This window comes from Bison bison, unplaced genomic scaffold, assembly GCF_000754665.1.
Source record: "Bison bison bison isolate TAMUID 2011002044 unplaced genomic scaffold, Bison_UMD1.0 scf7180017864482, whole genome shotgun sequence".
NCBI lineage: Eukaryota > Metazoa > Chordata > Mammalia > Artiodactyla > Bovidae > Bison > Bison bison.
The window spans coordinates 733,344-751,064 of NW_011495042.1; the positions used below are offsets into that span (position 1 = coordinate 733,344).

A 17,721-nucleotide genomic window follows, 5' to 3' on the forward strand; every position below is an offset into this window, starting at 1 on the left:
GGAGGAGCACAAGGAGCCCCAGGAAGTCACCACTAAGTCAGCTGCTGGTGAGAACAGGGTCAGGGCACGCAAGACAGACGTCTGTAAGCTCATAACAGCTCAATGGATGGCGATGCTAGAAAATCCTCAGATAACTTAGGGGAGGAAGACCCTTCTGCCATGATGCTTAAACAGGGCACATTTCTCTGCTCAACGTGACAGACTTGGACCCTTCTAGGTTCTAGACAGAAGGCAGATCAACCTGTGTGCCACAAATTCAGAATGACCACTCCAAATGCTTCTTCCCCTGAACGAAGCGGCCAGGTTCTCTTCCCCGCCAGACCCTGGGCAGCATCCGTGTACAGACCCACCTCCGCTTACCTGCACTTGTGGCAGCAACGCACCAGGTCATCCTGCTGCACTCGGTCTGACAGGAACTGGGGCCGGCAGAGGGGCAGGCGGATATTGGAGAGCAGCTCAGGCAGGCAGGGCCCCCTCTGATCCCGGTCGTACCTGACCCAGGTCAGCACGGCCTCGAAGACCTGCCACAACAGAGAGGGGAACGCTGGTGGCAACCCCTCCATCCAGAGCCTGCACCCCGGTACCCCCCAATCTCAAACCCTCCACTCCCTTGGGCCCACCCATCTTTCCTCTGACTTGCCTCCTGAATCCACCGCCTTCTCTCCACGTCCTCAGCTACCCCATCCGGTCCAGTCTCTTGAGGGGCAAGCCGAGGCTACTGGAACACCATCCTCGCTTTCACTATGACTTCCTAATGAAAACCTGCCCGAGGTTCCTTCTTCCTCTCTCTCCTACAACAAAGCACTGTCGACCTTAATTCCCGAAGCTCCTGCATCCTCTTCTCTAGGCAGGCCGGCTGCCCCCTTCACCTAGAATGCCCGAATCTCTTCCTTTCCATCTAAACTCATTCCCATTTCTTTAAGGCCTGGATTCAGAAGTGGGTTTTCCAAGGAGCCTTCCCCGGGGGCTCCAGTCACAAGCATCTCTCCCTCTGAAGCCCAAAGGCCCTTGAAGAATGTACTACAGCACATGTGAGCTGCCCTGGGCCATATTAACTAGTGGACGAACCAGTGCAGGGCCCCTTGCTCCTGGGATGGGGTGTGCTCCTCTAAATCTCAGGGTCCATGCTGCTGAGCTCAGGCTTTGCTTCTTTGATGGTCACTAACATGCAGGGGAGAGGACTCTTCGGACTTTAAGGAAAGAAGCTGAGCTGGGACTAACATCTCTGCTGAGTGTCTGATGGAGCCTGGGGCTCCTTCGGCCAAGGTACAGCTTCATGATACCCCCAGACCTGTGGCCAGTTGAGCAGAGGCCTTGCTGCCATGGTGCTCCGGGTGTCTGTAGTGCTGGGTCCAAATACACCTCCTCTCAACCCTGTGGCTGATGCCCTTCACTGCCCAGCCCTCATTGCCCTCCAGCTCACTGTCCTCTTAAGACACCCTGCACCACACTTTTGTTCAACAGAAAGGATGACCTTCACTCCTCTCTGGCTACTAAAACCATCCGCTTTCATTTAAGATTTTCTTTTGTAATTAATTAGGCTGCGTGGGATCTTGGTTGCAGCATGCAAACTCTTAGTTGCGGCCTGTGGTACCAGTTCCCTGTGGTACTGGCTCAGGGATCAAACCTGGGCCGTCTGCACTGGGGGTGTAAAGCCTTAGCTACTGATCCACCAGGGAAGCCCCTCATTTAAGCTTTTCCTGATTACTCTAAGGTGTTGTCTTTATCCTGAGAGGACCCTATAATCACCTACACCTCGCTTGGCCAGTACCTTCCATGATTTTAAGTATACTAGCACCTGACCCGGAGAAGGCAATGGCACCCCACTCCAGTAACCCATGGGCAGAGGAGCCTGGTGGGCTGCAGTCCATGGGGTCATGAAGAGTCGAACAGGGCTGAGCGACTTCCCTTTCACTTTTCACTTTCATGCAGTGGAGAAGGAAATGGCAACCCACTCCAGTGTTCTTGCCTGGAGAATCCCAGGAACGGCGGAGCCTGGTGGGCTACCGTCTATGGGGTCGCACAGAGTCAGACACGACTTAGCAGCAGCAGCACCTGACCACTGCCTCCAGTCCTTCCAGCTCAGCAACCAACTCTACCTAGCCTTGGGCATGGCTCTCCCTCACCCCACACCTCCCTCTCAGGTCCCCCTCCAGCCCATTTCCTTAGCTCTCTCACCTACACGGGTTCCATGGGTTATCATGCCCATGTTAGTCTCCTATTTCTCTTAGTCACACTTACCTAGAAAAAACCTGAGTACCCTGATAAAGCCCAGCTCTTTAAACACAACCCACTCTCTACCCTGCAGCAGTACATACAGCCGACAGACAACACACAACAGGGCCGACCAGCTTATGTGACACTTGCGACTGCAGATCTCACCCGGCCCTACCTCCTATCCAGCCCTCTCCAAGTCCCGAGCTTCGTCTATTTACTCTCCCCTCTTTCCTTGATGCCTAGCTCGTACCTTTTCATCTCTCCTCAGACGTCTAACATTCTTCCCTCACCCTCGCTCTCAGTTGAGAACACAGGAACAAACCAGAAGACAATGTAAGCAGACTCTCTCAGCACACCGCCCTTCCTGCTGTGCTAGGCATGGGCTCTCCTTTTCGCCTTGGACATGAGGGGCCCGAGCTCCTCTCAGACACCCTCCCTGTACCCTACACTCTGTCCATTCTCATTTACCCCAGGACAACAATCTCCCCTTTCTCCTACATTTCCAATTCTTCCCTCTTCTGGAAAATTCCCATCAACAGTCCAATTGTACTGTAATTTCTCTCATCATAAAACAATCAAGACCCTCTTGACTTCATATGCCCCCTAGCCACTGCCCCTATCTCTACTCACCTTTAGAGTAAGATTCTTTCAAGAAGTTATCTGTGCTCATTTCCAGTTCATGGAAACATTACTTCTAAGAGTAAATTTTGGAAAATAACCCAAACATCGAAGAATGAGGACCACACAGTTGATAAAATCAGCTGAGTATTATTTAGACGCTAAAATGTGTGGGAAAAAAGTTCTCGTGAAATGTGCAGATGGTATGATAAAGTGAACCCATGAGCAGCAACGGGGCACACACACCACGATCTGCACTGTCTTCTGTTTTACTTTTTCCAAAGATGAGGAAGAACAGCAGCCCCCCATGTCACCTGCAGACTCTGCTCTACAGACCTGCTCCTCCGATTTCACGTTCAGCTCATCCCGAGACACCAGCTCAAGCACGTCCTCCAGGGGCAGGGCCAGGAACTCCTCTGACATGGACACCTCCACAAAGTGCTGGTGGATGAAGCTGTTGGCCGCGTCGTACAGCAGGGCGCACATCATGGTCTCGGCAAACTGGCGCACGCCCAGGCAGTTTTTGGGGTGAAGCCTTTTGGCATAGAGAAGGTGAGAAGAAGAAAGTTAAGAGGAGGAACGTGATCTTGCGTCATGCTCGAGTTGGTTCTGAGCAGAGCTACAGAATGGGGAAAATACACAAGCTTGGCCCTCAGCTTTGTTGGAAACTCCCTGGGTGACACAGGCCGAGCCTCTCTGGGACTCCACTTGTTAAAGGTATAAAACTAAGGCAGATTCTCTTCAAAGACGTCTGCCTCATGGGACTCGGGTGTCGCCAGGGTGGACAGAGCTCTCTGGGAAGCCCTGCGAAGCACCTTTTGGGAGAGAACGGAGCACATTCTGGGAAACTGTGCTTTCCTTCAGGCGTTGACATTCTTGGTTGAAGGTCCACCTCTGGACACCGGGAAGGCCCTGAAGTTGTAGAATGAGAGTTTAAACCACATGCAGAGATGACTTCTCTTACGTCAGGACCCTTCCACGTTTTTCCTTTTTTTCTTTTTTAATTTTTTTTATAAACAGAAAGAGGCTCTCTGGGCCTGGCTGCTCAGACAACAGTGACACGCATTACTTATGTGGCGCCAGGCCTTCCATACGTATTCTTTAGGATCTCTTTTTTTAAAAAAATATTTATTTATTTGGCTGGGCCAGCTCTTAGTTGCATCATGAGGCTCTTTTTCAGTTGCAGCACGTGGGATCTAGTTCCCCAACCAAGGGATTGAACCTGAGCTTCCTGCATTGGGAGCAGAGTCTTAGCCGCTGGACCATTAGGGAAGTCCCTCTCTAGGATCTTTTAAACAACACCCCAAAATAACAGTAATTGCGCTCAGTTTTAGGTGGAAAACTGAGGCTCAGAGAAACAAAGAAATGTGCTCACAGTCTCTCTACAAGCAAGTGGGGATGCTGAGACTGAACGTTCCCAAAGCCCTCAGGCAGACGTGTGCTCATCAGAGCCAGGGAAACCTGGGGTTCAATTCTGGCCCTGCCACCCTGGGCGACTTGGGGGGATTCCTTAGGCTCCTCAAGTGTCAGTAGTAACCTCACCTAGAAAAAGGTGATGCCAACAGCTACCCACCTCCTGGGGCTGTGGCCATTAGGCAGGAACATAGGAAATGCACTCAGCATGGTGTCTGGTATGAAGTCAGCTGCAGGTTTAATTTCTAGTACTTTCTAGTATGCTTGTTTTTCCAACTATTATTGCATCTGAGAAAATTCCCACTGAGCTCAATGTGGTTCCGAAATCTTGATGGTACCAGTAGACCCTGAGGGACAAGGCTTTTCTTATTTTGATTTTGTGACTGATAGTCTTGTGGTAGGAGATGGTAAATATTACATTAAAAACTGCCCAGGTTGACCTTTCCTTGTGAGAATGCCTTCTCTCCTCTCCCACCCCTATTGATTTAAGGGTTACAGTAAGCTATACTTACCAACCAATATTCAGCACTGCCCCCCAGCAGCAGACCTGTCAGGGACTGAGAAGGCGGAGCATCTCGGGAGCCTGGTTTATGACTAAATTCTATATAGTTGTTTTTTGTTCCAGCCTGAGCTGGCTCTGTCCATTGCTTTGCAAAGCTAAGTGTAGTTTCAAAGGCCAAGGAAACATGAGCACGGAGCACCTATGGACAAGCAGCATGGCCAGGGGGGAACACAGGGCTCAGGGTCGGAGTGTCAGCTCAGTCATCTGTCAGATATCATTAGCCTTTCTCAGGATGAGACCTGCTCAAGGCACCTCATACCATTTGGCAGATGAGATACGAGGAGAGACCCCCTACCCCACTCCAGCCTCTATAAGCACATGGTCACTCAACTCCATTGTTCTGACATCAAGAAGAGGGTTCAAATGCCATGGACAGGGAGCTGGTAGAGTCCATAGACGTGGGAAAGGACGATCCACACTGCTGCCTGGGACACATGTCAACCCCTCCCTCTGGTCAGGATTCTTGCATCTCACCTTTGACTGGCTTGCCATGATACTGAGTGCAAAACACACCTTCCATTGAAGTGGGTCTTCACATCTAAGAGGATGGGATGTGGGGAGCCTGTCTGAAAGCCAACTGGTGGGGAAGGAGGAGGGAGAGCTGTGCAGGAGAGGGGGCCACTCAGGAGAAGGAGGGAGACAAGAGGGACAGTAACCCACAGGGCCGACAGAGGCCCACATCTGTCAAGAGCCGCTTCCCAGCCTCCTTCCGGGCTGACACTGTTTAACCAGGATAAGATGCAATGCTTTATCGGAGGCAGAAAGCGGCGACTTGAATTGAGTAAGTTACTGGCTTGGTTTACAGGTGCATCTGATGTTCCGATCCAGTTCTGAAAGGAGATTTTGGAAAATACCCACTTCTAATGTCCACCTAAAAACAAGGAGGTCCATTCATCTGAAGGCTGGAAAAGGGGTCAAGAGAAAAAATCAACCCCAATCTCACGGGGAAAAAAATATCAGCAGACTGCAGACCTCACAGGCAGAGCGGCCTCAGGAACTACTGCTCTAAGAACTCTGATGGCTTCATACATTCTCTGTGCTCTGTCAAGCCCTGGCCTTTCCACTACCGCTCAGGATGGCTTCCCTCAAGTCTTTAGTAATCAGACCTCGAAAGTGAAGGGCCCACGTACTTGTCGTCAAGGGGGCAGCTGGGAGACCCCATCACGCTCTACAGTCAGGCTCAGGGAGAATCACCCCCCAGAAACTTGGGCAGTGATGGCAGCCATTGAAAAGAAAACAGAAAGGAGGTCAAGCCTCAGGGGCCTGTGGCAGGGAATAAAAAACAGGAATAAGGTGTGAGCTTAGGCTTCAGAAGGAGGCTCCCAGTGCTGAACAGAAAAATGTCAAGGATGGACTCAAAACATCAGGATTTGTGTTTAAGCACCTTTTCCTGAGATGTCATTACTGGTGCATGTAAAAAGTGCACTGGTCTAAAAATCTTTTCAGTGACACTAATAGAGCCTGGATCCAGTGTTGACAGCAAGGATCTCAAAGGCCACTAGGTGGCGCTCTTGTCCCCTCGTGAGAATGGCCACCTTTCCTCCCTTTCAGAGGGCCTTAGTCAGTCTCCAAGTTCTGTGGGAATATAGGGATGAATCAAGTCCAGTCCGTGTCCTTAAGCTCACACAGGAGTAGGACAGACAGCGAGTGCCCCACGGCCTGCCACATGCAGCTTGACCCAGAAGGCATCTTAGGGCTGGTCAAGTCAGGCTTTGGGGCTGCACTCACTACATGGTCTCCACTGCAAAACCCAAACAGGACCACCCACCTCCCAATGAAACCGGCGAAGGGTGCCCCTGCCTGTTAGCATCGTTCCCACGGTTGCTGAGACCAGCTGCACACACAGCAGTGCTCACTGATGCCCCTGAGCACCACATGGGCAGGATGTGGATAGCAGTGGGGGTCCACAGAGCTGTTAAGAGATTTGGGCTTGTGGAGTAGAAATGGGAGAGGGAAGGGGGGGTTTTCAGAGGGGATGAGGTTCAGGAGGGCAGGTGTGAGGCGAGAGGAATGCTGGTCTTGAGACCAGGGGCCCCGTATCAGGGGAGCTCAGCTGGAGCCAGGCCCTGGAGAGACCACAGACAGAGGAGTGCTGTGGGGTGCTGTTCTGGCTTGTCTCTGCCTGTGTGTGGCCCAGCACTAACCCTCAGCCCTGGGCCTCCAGTGTTCAGAGTCGCCTCTACTTTGTGACTAAGATCTCTGCCTCTTGAGGGGAGGAAGAGCCTTTTTATCTGCCAAGTCCTCAAAAGGTCAAGGCCAAGCGCTGGACTTAGGTAAGGCCATAATGCATGGCCCTGACCCTAAAAGCACACAGTGACTGTTCCCAGGGGATTAAAGGTTAAAGGGGACAGAGAATTCTAGGAGGTGAAGTTTGGCAGGGGTATTTCAGAGCAGAAGGAAAAAGGAAGGCTAAGAAATTCAAGCAGGGGAAGGATCCACACAAAGACGGAGACAGCTGTGGAACCGTTAGGCAATGCTGACCAAATCTGGAGGTGGCTGGTCAGACTGCAGAGGACCAGGAGAGGACATACACGTCAGGCCAAGGGAGAATGCAGGCAGGGCTCCATAAATCCTGCTCCTAAAAGGTGCATCCCAAAGAACTGGGTACTGCTTCAGAATGATTTCAAGAAACGTCATTTCTGCAGATATCTTCCCAGCTCCTCACTCCCTTCATAAGACTTTCCACGCCCCCAAGACTCAGCAAACTGGCAGAGGATCCCAGAGATGAGACGGTCCGCTCGCCATCACGGGCCACGCCCATCGCATCACCTCACCGTTCTCGGAGGAACGTGCAGCAGGCGTCTTTGATGCTCTGCAGCTGCAGGAAGCTCGCCCCCATCAGCAAGGACTGCACGTTCTGCTGGTCAATGGCGAGGTGGCCATTGTAGGCAAAGTTGATCAGAGCTTCCAGGGCACTAGAGCAAAGAGGAAAGATGCTCTTCAGAGATGGGGCTTGGCTTACAGGAGACTCGTGCCCTCAGTGAGCTGACACTGTTAGCTGAGAATGGATGGCCCCCCACTCGCAGATACAATTAGCCTGTGTCCTTTGAGAATCTACCTGAACAGGATAATCATTTCACCGTAGCTATACTTCTACTTCTTAGGGTGTCCTTACTGCCCAAATATTTTTATTACAGAAAGTTCTACAAAGAGAAAGCAACAACCCAGAATCTCACCACTGAATGAGTCAACTGTAGTCATTTCTAGGTTCGTTTTCATTTCCTACTTGCCTGCATGCTGTAGTTGTATGGATATAATCATTTTGAAGCCCTTTCCGATGTTTCTACACTGTATTCATGGTTTTTTGGCTGCACTGTGAGGCTTGCAGGGTCTCAGTTATGCAATCAGGGACTGAACGCAGGCCATGGCAGTGGGAGCACCAGGTCCTAACCGCTGGATCACCAGCAAACTCCTCATGTTTAACATTTTTAACGGGTGCTAAATAGTAGTCCAACACATAAATATGCTATAATTTCTTTCTTTATTGGTAAGCATAATAGCTATTACAAATAATGTTTTCCGATTATTTCCTTGGGATAAACTTTCAGCATGAGGCTTTTTCTGCCTTCCAGTTCACACCAAGAATGCAATCCAAGTTCTGTCTGTAGGGCTGTATATGGTCTGGCCCCTCCACCTCTGACCTCATCACCATCCACTCTTCCCCTTACTCTGTTCCAACATGTTGAACACACTCTGACCTCAGGGCCTTTGCACTGGCGGCTCCCTCTGTTTGGAGGGCTCCTCCCCCGGATGGCTTACTCCCTCACTTCACCTCATATGTCACCTCAACACAGAGGGCTTCCCTGATCACCCTGAGATAGCATGGACCCCCACCATCATTTGCTAGCCTTTGTCTGCTTTTCTTTTTGCTTCCCAGCTGTATCTGGCTGTCTACTACCAGATCGCTGCTACCAGAAAGCTGGCGTAATAAGAGGTGCTGTTTCCTCAACACTGTGTCTCAGTGCCTACAGCAGCACAGATCACAGGTGCTCCGTCTACCTGTTAAATGAGGTGCTTGGATGGCACGTGGCGATTAGCATGGCTCCATCAGACGCAGACCTCAGAGAAGAGCATGTTCAACTGCCCGTGGAGATAGACACGTTGCTGTCTCTCCTCACAGGCAGCTGGCCTGGGGCTGCTCCCCTGCAGTGGGTATATAAACCCTCGCCATGTGCTAGGGCAGGTCACCTTCAGTTATCCACAGGACACTGCAGTCTCCTAGCTGCTCCTTCGAGTTTTCACCGCTGGCAGATTAAGAAGTCGGGTGACAAAGGATAGGTTGCGGGCTAATATTTTAGAGTCACTGGTTTGTTTCTCGTCTCCCCCAACAAGAGTCATCCTGTGTGTCCTCTTGGCTGCTATGTGCCCAGACCCCAGCACAACGCCAGGCAGAGTAGGTGCAATGGACCTCTGCATGTAGCCGAGGTTATGAACAAACAGCCCCGATTCACAGACTTGCAGTCCACTCTTTAACGTCATATAAATACACCTTTTTCCTCTCAAGGCCCAAAAAAGGCATAAGAAAATGAAAGTCGCTCAGTCGTGTCTGACTCTGTGATCCCATGGAGTTCTCCAGGCCAGAATACTGGAGTGGGTAGCCTTTCCCTTCTCCAGGGAGAAAAATAAAAAAGGCATACTATGAAATATGTCCCATCTAAACATCTTTCAGTGTCCCAGAAAGCCCTCCATAACAAAGAATCATTGTCCCCAGATGTCAGTAGTGCTGAGGCTGAGAAATTCTGCCCTAGATGAATTTTAGGGTCAGGAGGCAGAACTGGAAGCACTGAAAGTGCATCATTTATGCACTATTTAAAGTTGTCCTTACTTCTAGATTCTCTTCATGGAAAAACTCTCCTGATCAGGAGAGTATTTAAATCACACATGGCTATTTAAAACTACATTTATTATTATTTATCTTTTTGGCTATGCTGTGTGGCTTGCAGGATCTTAGTTCCCCAACCAGGGACTGAACCTGGGCTCCTGGCAGTGAAAGTGTGGAGTGCTAACCACTGGACAACTAGGGGATTCCCCTAAAATTAAATTTAAATTAATTACAATTAAATAATACTTAAAATTCAGTCTCTCAGTCCTACCAGCCACATTTCAAGTGCTCAACAGCTGCATGTGCTAAGGGCTACCATTTTGGAGACAACAAACAGAACATCTCCATCCATACAGGAAGCTCTAATGAATAACGCTGTTCCTGACTGAGGAAAAGGGTAATGAATGAAGACACTTATTGGAAAGACTACTTTGTCAGCTTAAAAGGCTGGGAGAAAAGTGAAGAGAATAATACACCACCATCTCTGTACTGAACCCTAGTTCCTATGAGACATGTTATTCTAATAGAGGAAAAACACATCAAAACTCCTTATTTTAACCCTGTCTCAGGCCAGTGGCTGAGGTTCTAGCTTGTTTACTGGGCACCTACTATGTGTGTGGAGCTGTGCTAGATCCTGGGTCCCACTGGAAGGCCCTCAAAGGGCACCAAACACAAGGCTGAAAGCAGGCTGTGGAACCTGAGGGACAAACTTCGCACCTTGGGTCCATTCCTTGCATTACAATCTCATCCTGCTTGCACTCCATCATGTCATTTGTAAACATAGCATGGAAATACGGGATAGAGGCTGCTAAGACGATCCGGTGAGCACTGAATTTGTGGTCCCCGATCTGTGGGCAAAGTAAAATACAAAGACAGACATTGAGCAACGCAAATGTGAAAACCCCACCCTATTCCTTCCACAGGTCAACTGTCTGCCCAGCGGAGGGGTACTGAGGGCATCCCAGTACGTGATGGCCGAGGCATTCCACAAAGACCCTGAAGTACTTTAAACTCAGCATACTCAGTTATAGTAGGAGAATGCAAATAGCACATTTTTAAGAGGTATTAAAGTAGTTAGAAGTTTTTATTTACACAGCAGTCTTCACTGCACCCCTCCACACATCTCCTAGCAACTCAAAGACCTGACTTCCCGAACCCTTTTTCCTGATCCCAATATTCAGATGGAAGACACAAACTAGCCAAGAGCCCTGAAGCACCTAACAGGAGGCTCCTCAAGAAGAGTAAACACATGAGAAATAAGACCAGGCTTGAAAAGTGCTGGGGGGTGGGGGCACATGTGGGGATCAAGGACAGAGCAAATACCATGGGCACAGTTATTATGGGGTCCCGGGGTGCCAAGCAGGCTGTGGTAGACCACAAGGAGCCCAGAGTTCTCCTAGGAACGTGACCCTGGCAGCAGCTGGAAGGACTCGGGCTGTGGACTGGCTGGCGTTCTGCACAGCTCACAGGGCTCACAGGGACAGAGGCCGACTCTTTCTAATCTGTACCAAACCCTCACGGACACATCCTTAATCCCGGGGAGTTCTCCAAAGTGCTTTCCCACTGTCTGCCAAAAGGATATTCCTTTTAACAAGCTTTGCCATTTATAGCTCCAAGACACATAAACATTTCCACTTAAGAACTTTCTACTCATCAGAAAGAGCAAAACAGTCTGGTTTTTTCCTTCCTTTTTCATCCAAGTCCCACATTAGTGAAATGCCAAAGCCATTTCACTACCTCGTACTCATCTCTTTGGGTCACATTTATTCAAGGATTCTAGCTCAGGCTGTGTCACCGTGTCCTCTTTTTCACTGAACTTTAGGTTTATTATCCGTTAACTGCTTCAAGAACAGGCACACCACCTTCTAAATACCAAAGGATCCTTAACCAGATTCAGATTCTACATCTTCCTCATATAATCCACGTGTTGTTCTACTACCAGCGTTGGTGACATTATATGGCTGCACACTGAGGGTTTTTCATAAATAAAAAAAAATCACACCAATACACACAATATTTCTTAAAATTGTTCTACAAGGCTTGTAATGAAAACTAGAAGTTTCTGGTCCCCCGATTCCTGCTCCTAAGGGCAGCCTCTTTCTTGTGGTATTTCTTTCCACCTTTCTAAGTAATATGCCTATAATATTATTTCTTGAGGCCTCTCGGGTGACTCAGTGGTAAAGAATCGCCTGACAATGCAGGAGACGCAGGTTCCATCCCTGGGTCGGGACGATACCCTGGAAGGGGAAATGGCCACTCACTCCAGTATTCTTGCCTGTGAAATCCCATGGACAGAGGAGGCTGGCAGGCTATAGTCCAGGGGGTCACAAAAGAGGTGGACACGACTTAGCAGATAAACAACAATTATTTCTTTAATTTTCACTGCTAGTTATTACTTGTGGTAGTCAGCCTCTGAACAGCTCCTAACTGACCCCTGTCTCCTGGCATCCATGTCCCTGTGCAGGCCCCTCCCACAATGTCTCAGGGTCGGTCTGCATGACTGATGGAACGTAGCAGAAGTGATGACGGTAGGTCACATTTGAGGCTGGATCACAGAACACACTGGAAATTCTTCTGGTTCTCTCTCCTGGATCACGTACTCTCAGGGAAGCCAGGTAACAACATATCCAAAGGAGAGGTCCGGGCTTCCCTGGTGGCTCAGATGGTAAAGAATCCGCTTGCAATGCAGGAGACCTGGGTTCAATCCATGGGTTGGAAAAATCTCCTAGAGAAGGGAACAGCTACCCACTCCAGTATTCTGGCCTGGAGCATTCCATGGGCTGTATAGTCTATGGGGTCACAAAGAGTTGGACACGACTGAGTGACTTTCACTAAGGAGAGGTCCACAGGACTACAGCCCAAGGTGACACCTGGACTGCAACCCCATGAGGGCTTCTCAACTCATGACCCACAGAAACTGTGAGGCAATAAATATCTGATATTTTAAGTCACTAAGTTTTAGGGTAATTTGTTATGCAGCAAAATATAACTATGATGTTATCTATTTAATTCTAATGATGGAAGATTAGGATTTTGTTCTAATGCTTTTGTCCCATACTACTCTGCTTACTCTCAATTTTTCTATAGAATTATGACAAATTTTGGTTAAATTAGCATTAAGAGTTGCATTATTAGGTCTATGTGAATACTATTTGTAGCCAAGCCAAGATGTATACTATGATTGCATTTCTTTGTTGGTATAAAGCCTATTTTCCCTGAAGATAATAAAGTATTGAACTCCCTTTAATATGTTCCATCAACTACTCTATCAGTTTGTTCTTGTGATATATCTATACTAGATATATATAGGGGAATTCCTTTCCTCTAACCTGTATTGGAATCCTTGTTTCTTGGATCCCATTTAATTCTCCTTTAAATTAGTTTCCTTTTTCTGGTGAAAAGTGTCTTCTAGCAGAGCGTCTTTAAAAAGGGTGTACTATGAATTGTTTTTAACTCACAGCATATCTGACACCAAATGCGTTGGCTCTGTTCTCACACCAACCAATTCTCCAACTTTCCAGACACCAACTGGTATCCTACAGTTCAGTTCAGTCACTTCTGACTCTACAACCCCATGGACTGCAGTACGCCAGCTTCTCTGTCAATCACCATCTCCTGGAGTTTGCTCAAACTCATGTCCGTCGAGTCAGTGATACCATCCAACCATCCCATCCTCTGTCATCCTGCTCTCCTCCTGCCTTCAATCTTTCCCAGCATCAGGGTCTTTTCCTATGAGTCAGTTCTTCGCATCAGGCGGCCAAAGTATCCTACAATTGAATTCAAATCTGACACCATGTAGAGTTCGTGTGGACCCCTAACAGTTCCACCAGACTGCTCGTGCTTCAGATGCCAACTGCAAGTCTGGGCCACTTGTACTTCTGACCAATCAGTTATAAGGTCAGAAGAGCGGTGGGGTTCCCCACAATTCCCCTCTTCAGGTTTGAGAATTTGCTAGAATGGTATTTTTAAGTAAGCATGACTGATTAACTCATTGCTCACTGGTGATTAACACCATCTCCAGTCCCTCTCCCCTCTCTAGAGGCAGCAAGATGGTGCTGAAAGTTCCAAACCTCTAATCACACGGTTGGTTCTTCTGGCAACCAGTTCTCATTCTGAAGTTATGGAGGGGCCCACAAAGAGTTACCTCGTTAGCATAAACACAGGTATGGCTGACTTCTCCTCTTACCCCTATTACTTAGAAAATTCCAAGGGTTTTAGAAGCTCTTGGGTTGGGAACTCAGAACAAAAGGCAAGTATTACAAGAGAAGAAGCTCGTATCAGCCCTACAACTCAGAAAGTTACAAGGGTTTTTGGAGCTCTGTGTCAGGAATCAGGGACAAAGACCAAATATATATTTCTTATTATATCACAGTATCTAAGGGCATATGCACAAAATGTCTGAAAATGTCTTTATTACCCTTAAACTTGGGTGGTATTTTAGCTGGCTATAAAATTCTGTGTTGAGAATTTTTTTTTTGAGGGTGGGAGGGCAGTGCTGTGGGATCTTAATTCCTCAACCAGGGATCTACCACAGGATTCACTGTGCCCTTGACAGTCAAAGTGTGGAATCCTAACTACTAGGCTGCCAGGGAATTGCCCTCTTTCAGAATTCAGAGGTGTCGTTCCAGTGTCTTCTAGTTTGTTACTTTCAAGAAAGTTAATGCCATTTTGAATACTAACCCTAAGTGTGTGACTGCTCTCTCTAGAGGCTTTTGGGACTTTCTCTTTTTCCTCAGAGATCTGAAACCTCATAAGGCTGTAACTTGGAGTCAATTTCTTTTATTTACTGTGCAGCATCATTCTATAGACATTATTTCAGTTCTAAGAACACCTTTTCATACAATTTCTTTGATAATTTCCTCCTGTCTACTGTTTATTTCATCTCACATTCCCATTAGTTAGGTATTAGACCTCTTGGAATGATCCTCTATAATTTCTCTCTTCTCCCCAATTTTTCATCTCTTTCATTTGGTCTGTCTTCTGAGAATCTACTTAACTTTACCTTTCAATATTTCTGTGTGGTATTTTTCATACTTGCTATCATACTTTTAATTTCTAAGAAGTCTTGTTTTCTGGAGGTTCCTTTTATTTATTTTTTAAGAATCTAGTTCATCTTTTATGAATGCAATATTTTCTCTAATCTCTCTCAAGATATTATAGGTAAAATATTTCCTTCTCCTTCTCCCTGCTTTTACTGTTTCTTCTGAGTTCTTTTCTCTTCCATTTGTTTTAGACTGTCTTTTATACCCTTTAAATGTCTTATAACACCTGGCTATCTGCTCAGACTTTTAAAGCTGCTGGAAAGCTCTGTTTATGATAGCTAAGCTCATCAACTTGAGCACTTCACATTAGTGTAATCAGGCAAGAAGAATCTGCCATTTTTTGAGGGTCCCTCAAAGTAGGCAGTATCTTTAGGACTTCTCTGGAACTATATTTATCAGAGAAAGACCTTTCAGTCTTTTGCATGGGAGCATCTGCCTGCAAATATTCTGAAAACTGTGAGAGAGAGGAATTGTTCTACTAATCACTATATTTATAACTTTGTCTTAAAGCCCCTATTTTCAGTTTTGCTCTGTACTCCATCCCATCTTCTGTGCTTGGTGTACCTCTGATTCAATACCTAAGACTAAAATTTTTGTCTCCTGTGAGAGTAGGTGAGGGGCTGTAGGCATCTGTTTTTTACACAGACTTTCAACTAATCTTCCTGTTTTCAGTATTTGGTTTCTCCAGTTCTGGAGCTAATCCAGGGTTCCGCATTACAAATCCTCTTTCTTGTTAGTTCTCTCCCCACACCTTCAGCAAGAACTTTCAATTCCTCAGGTCCACTAAGTTCATCACACTCACTTCTTGGCTTCGACATTCCAATGACCTCTCATTTGCTGATCTCTCTTCTCCCTCTTCTGTGTGCTAAGTCATGTCTGACTTTTTGCAACCCTATGGACTGTAGCCCACCAGGCTTGTCTGTCCATGGGATTTCCCAGGCAAGAATACCGGAGTGGGTTGCCATTTCCTCCTCCAGGGAATCTTCCTGATCCAGAGATCTAAATGAGTGTCTCCTGCACTGGCAGGTGGATTCTTTACCACTGAGCCACCCAGGGAGCCCCCTTTTCCCTCTTACTACCATTTTAACAGTATTACAGGAAGGAATGGAGGATAAAATGTGTATTCAATTTGCTGTGTTAAAACTCCTGTGCATTTATTTTTCATGCAGAAAGTAAACAGAAGACAAAAGGACAAGCTGTATGTGCACGAATTGGGTGACCTGATTTCCCAAAAAAGCTCAGCTAAAGAGACGACAGGCCTATCTTGGGATATGCTAGCCAGATTACATCTGAATTCCGTGCTCAGTTAAGGGGAACAACTAATTTGTCTTTAGGTGATGGCACCTACATGCCATTTGAAAAATAGCTGTACCTACACCTAAACAATATAATTTATCTGGCCCACAGACTGGTGCAGGTGTTGATTTGAGGGCCCTTTGCAACAATTCTGCAGAATCCCTTTAGCATGGGAACCCCTGCACCAGAGGTACCTGGAGATCCCTCCTAGTTAGTGGTGTCTGAGACCTTGACTGAGCAAATGCAATCAGAAATCCTGAGCACCTCAGCTCTACCTAAGTTGTGACTTGCTTTCACACACACACACACACACACACACACACATTTTCCCATTTTCTTCCTTGGAAAGACTAAGAAATCTTTCATTCCTGACCCTGCCCAGGTATCTTTGGATCAGCACAGACAGTGTAGCATGATACCATGAACTCTGTTCCTGTCAAAGGCAGGTGAGACTCAAGATTCAACTAGTTGCTTGTTCAGGCAGGAAAAGCAGCAGGGCGAAATCTGAGTTGGGAGTAATCGGAGACAGGCGTCCCCAAAGAAAGCAAGAAATCTAGAATTGATTTCTGTCTGATGGGAAACATTTTGATCCTATTCCTCCTACCTTCAAGGAGCCCACAATAAACATAAATAAAACAGTAAGTGAATAGTTAAGTGCCTTGCCTGTGCAGACAGAATCCCCTTGGGATCAGTGAGGTTTAAGACTAAGCTTTTAGGCAGTCACAAGAGATGCTGAAATTGCATGACAAGTAGTAATCCATAATTTCACTAAGGCACACATTTGAATCATAAAAGCTATGAATCTTGTGGGTAAGGATGAACCTATAAAAATGAGTAGGCATGGGTTAATCTGTAAAATTCCTTCTGGCTAGAAAGTCAATAATTGTCTCTTTAAGAGAGACAGTTATCATGGTAGATAAGAACAGATACTCTGGAACTAAATTAACAGCTAAATTATTAATTACTCTGAGTTCAAATCTAAGTTCTGCCACTTAGTAGCAATGTAACCCTGGGCTAGTCATTTAACTTTACTGCCTCAATTCACAAATCTGCAAAAGTGGGGTAAACAGTACCTCCCTCATGGGGTTATTGGGAGGATTATATCGGCATTTAATGCAAGGCATTTAAAAGTGCATGGCACATATGATGTGCTACATAAGTGCTTGTTAAAGAAAGAAAGAAAGAAAGAAAGAAAATGTCCTTATATTGAGAATTTCACAGAAGTTATTTTTAATTCCTTTAAAGAAGGGGTCAACAAACCATGGTTATAGGCCAAAATCTGGCCTGCCTACCTGTTTTTGAACTAAGTATAGGTTTTACATTTTCAAATGGTTGATAAAAATCAAGCCTCAGATTTCATGACATGTGAAAATCATATAAAATCCAACTTTGAGTAACCATATATAAAATTTTTGTTTTTGAACACAGACATGCCCATACAATAGCAAACTGAGTACCTGAGATAGTGACCACTGGCCCGCAAAACCAAAAAACTACCTGCTTCTTTACAGAAAAAGTTTGCTGACCTCTGCTCTAGAGTCATAGGGAACAAATATTATGAAGAGGGAGGTGAACACATTCTCTAGAAAGGGAAAGATGCTGACCACTTATTTAAGACACCACCCCATGCCCCACCCACATCACACCTGATTTTCAGAGGTCACACCCTGCTGAACTAGGATGAACTGTCTACACCTTGTGGAACCCAACACTGGGATACAGTGTCTAATACAAAAACACTCGTTCCTTTC

The 17,721-nt window shown here is 46.8% G+C and overlaps 1 protein-coding gene across 8 annotated transcripts in view; it reads right to left on the reverse strand.

Annotated features, from left to right (window-relative positions):
* The window catches only part of KLHL18 (kelch-like family member 18), a 56,568-nt gene that overhangs the window by 20,127 nt on the left and 18,720 nt on the right, over positions 1-17,721 (reverse strand). For all 8 annotated transcript variants that reach the window (XM_010862364.1, XM_010862362.1, XM_010862363.1 and 5 more), the window contains exons 2-5: positions 10,350-10,480; positions 7,585-7,725; positions 3,172-3,370; positions 361-521 (exon numbers count right to left, since the gene is read on the reverse strand). In XM_010862364.1, coding sequence (XP_010860666.1) covers positions 361-521; positions 3,172-3,370; positions 7,585-7,725; positions 10,350-10,480 — 632 coding nt within the window. The remainder of the gene's footprint in view (positions 1-360; positions 522-3,171; positions 3,371-7,584; positions 7,726-10,349; positions 10,481-17,721) is intronic.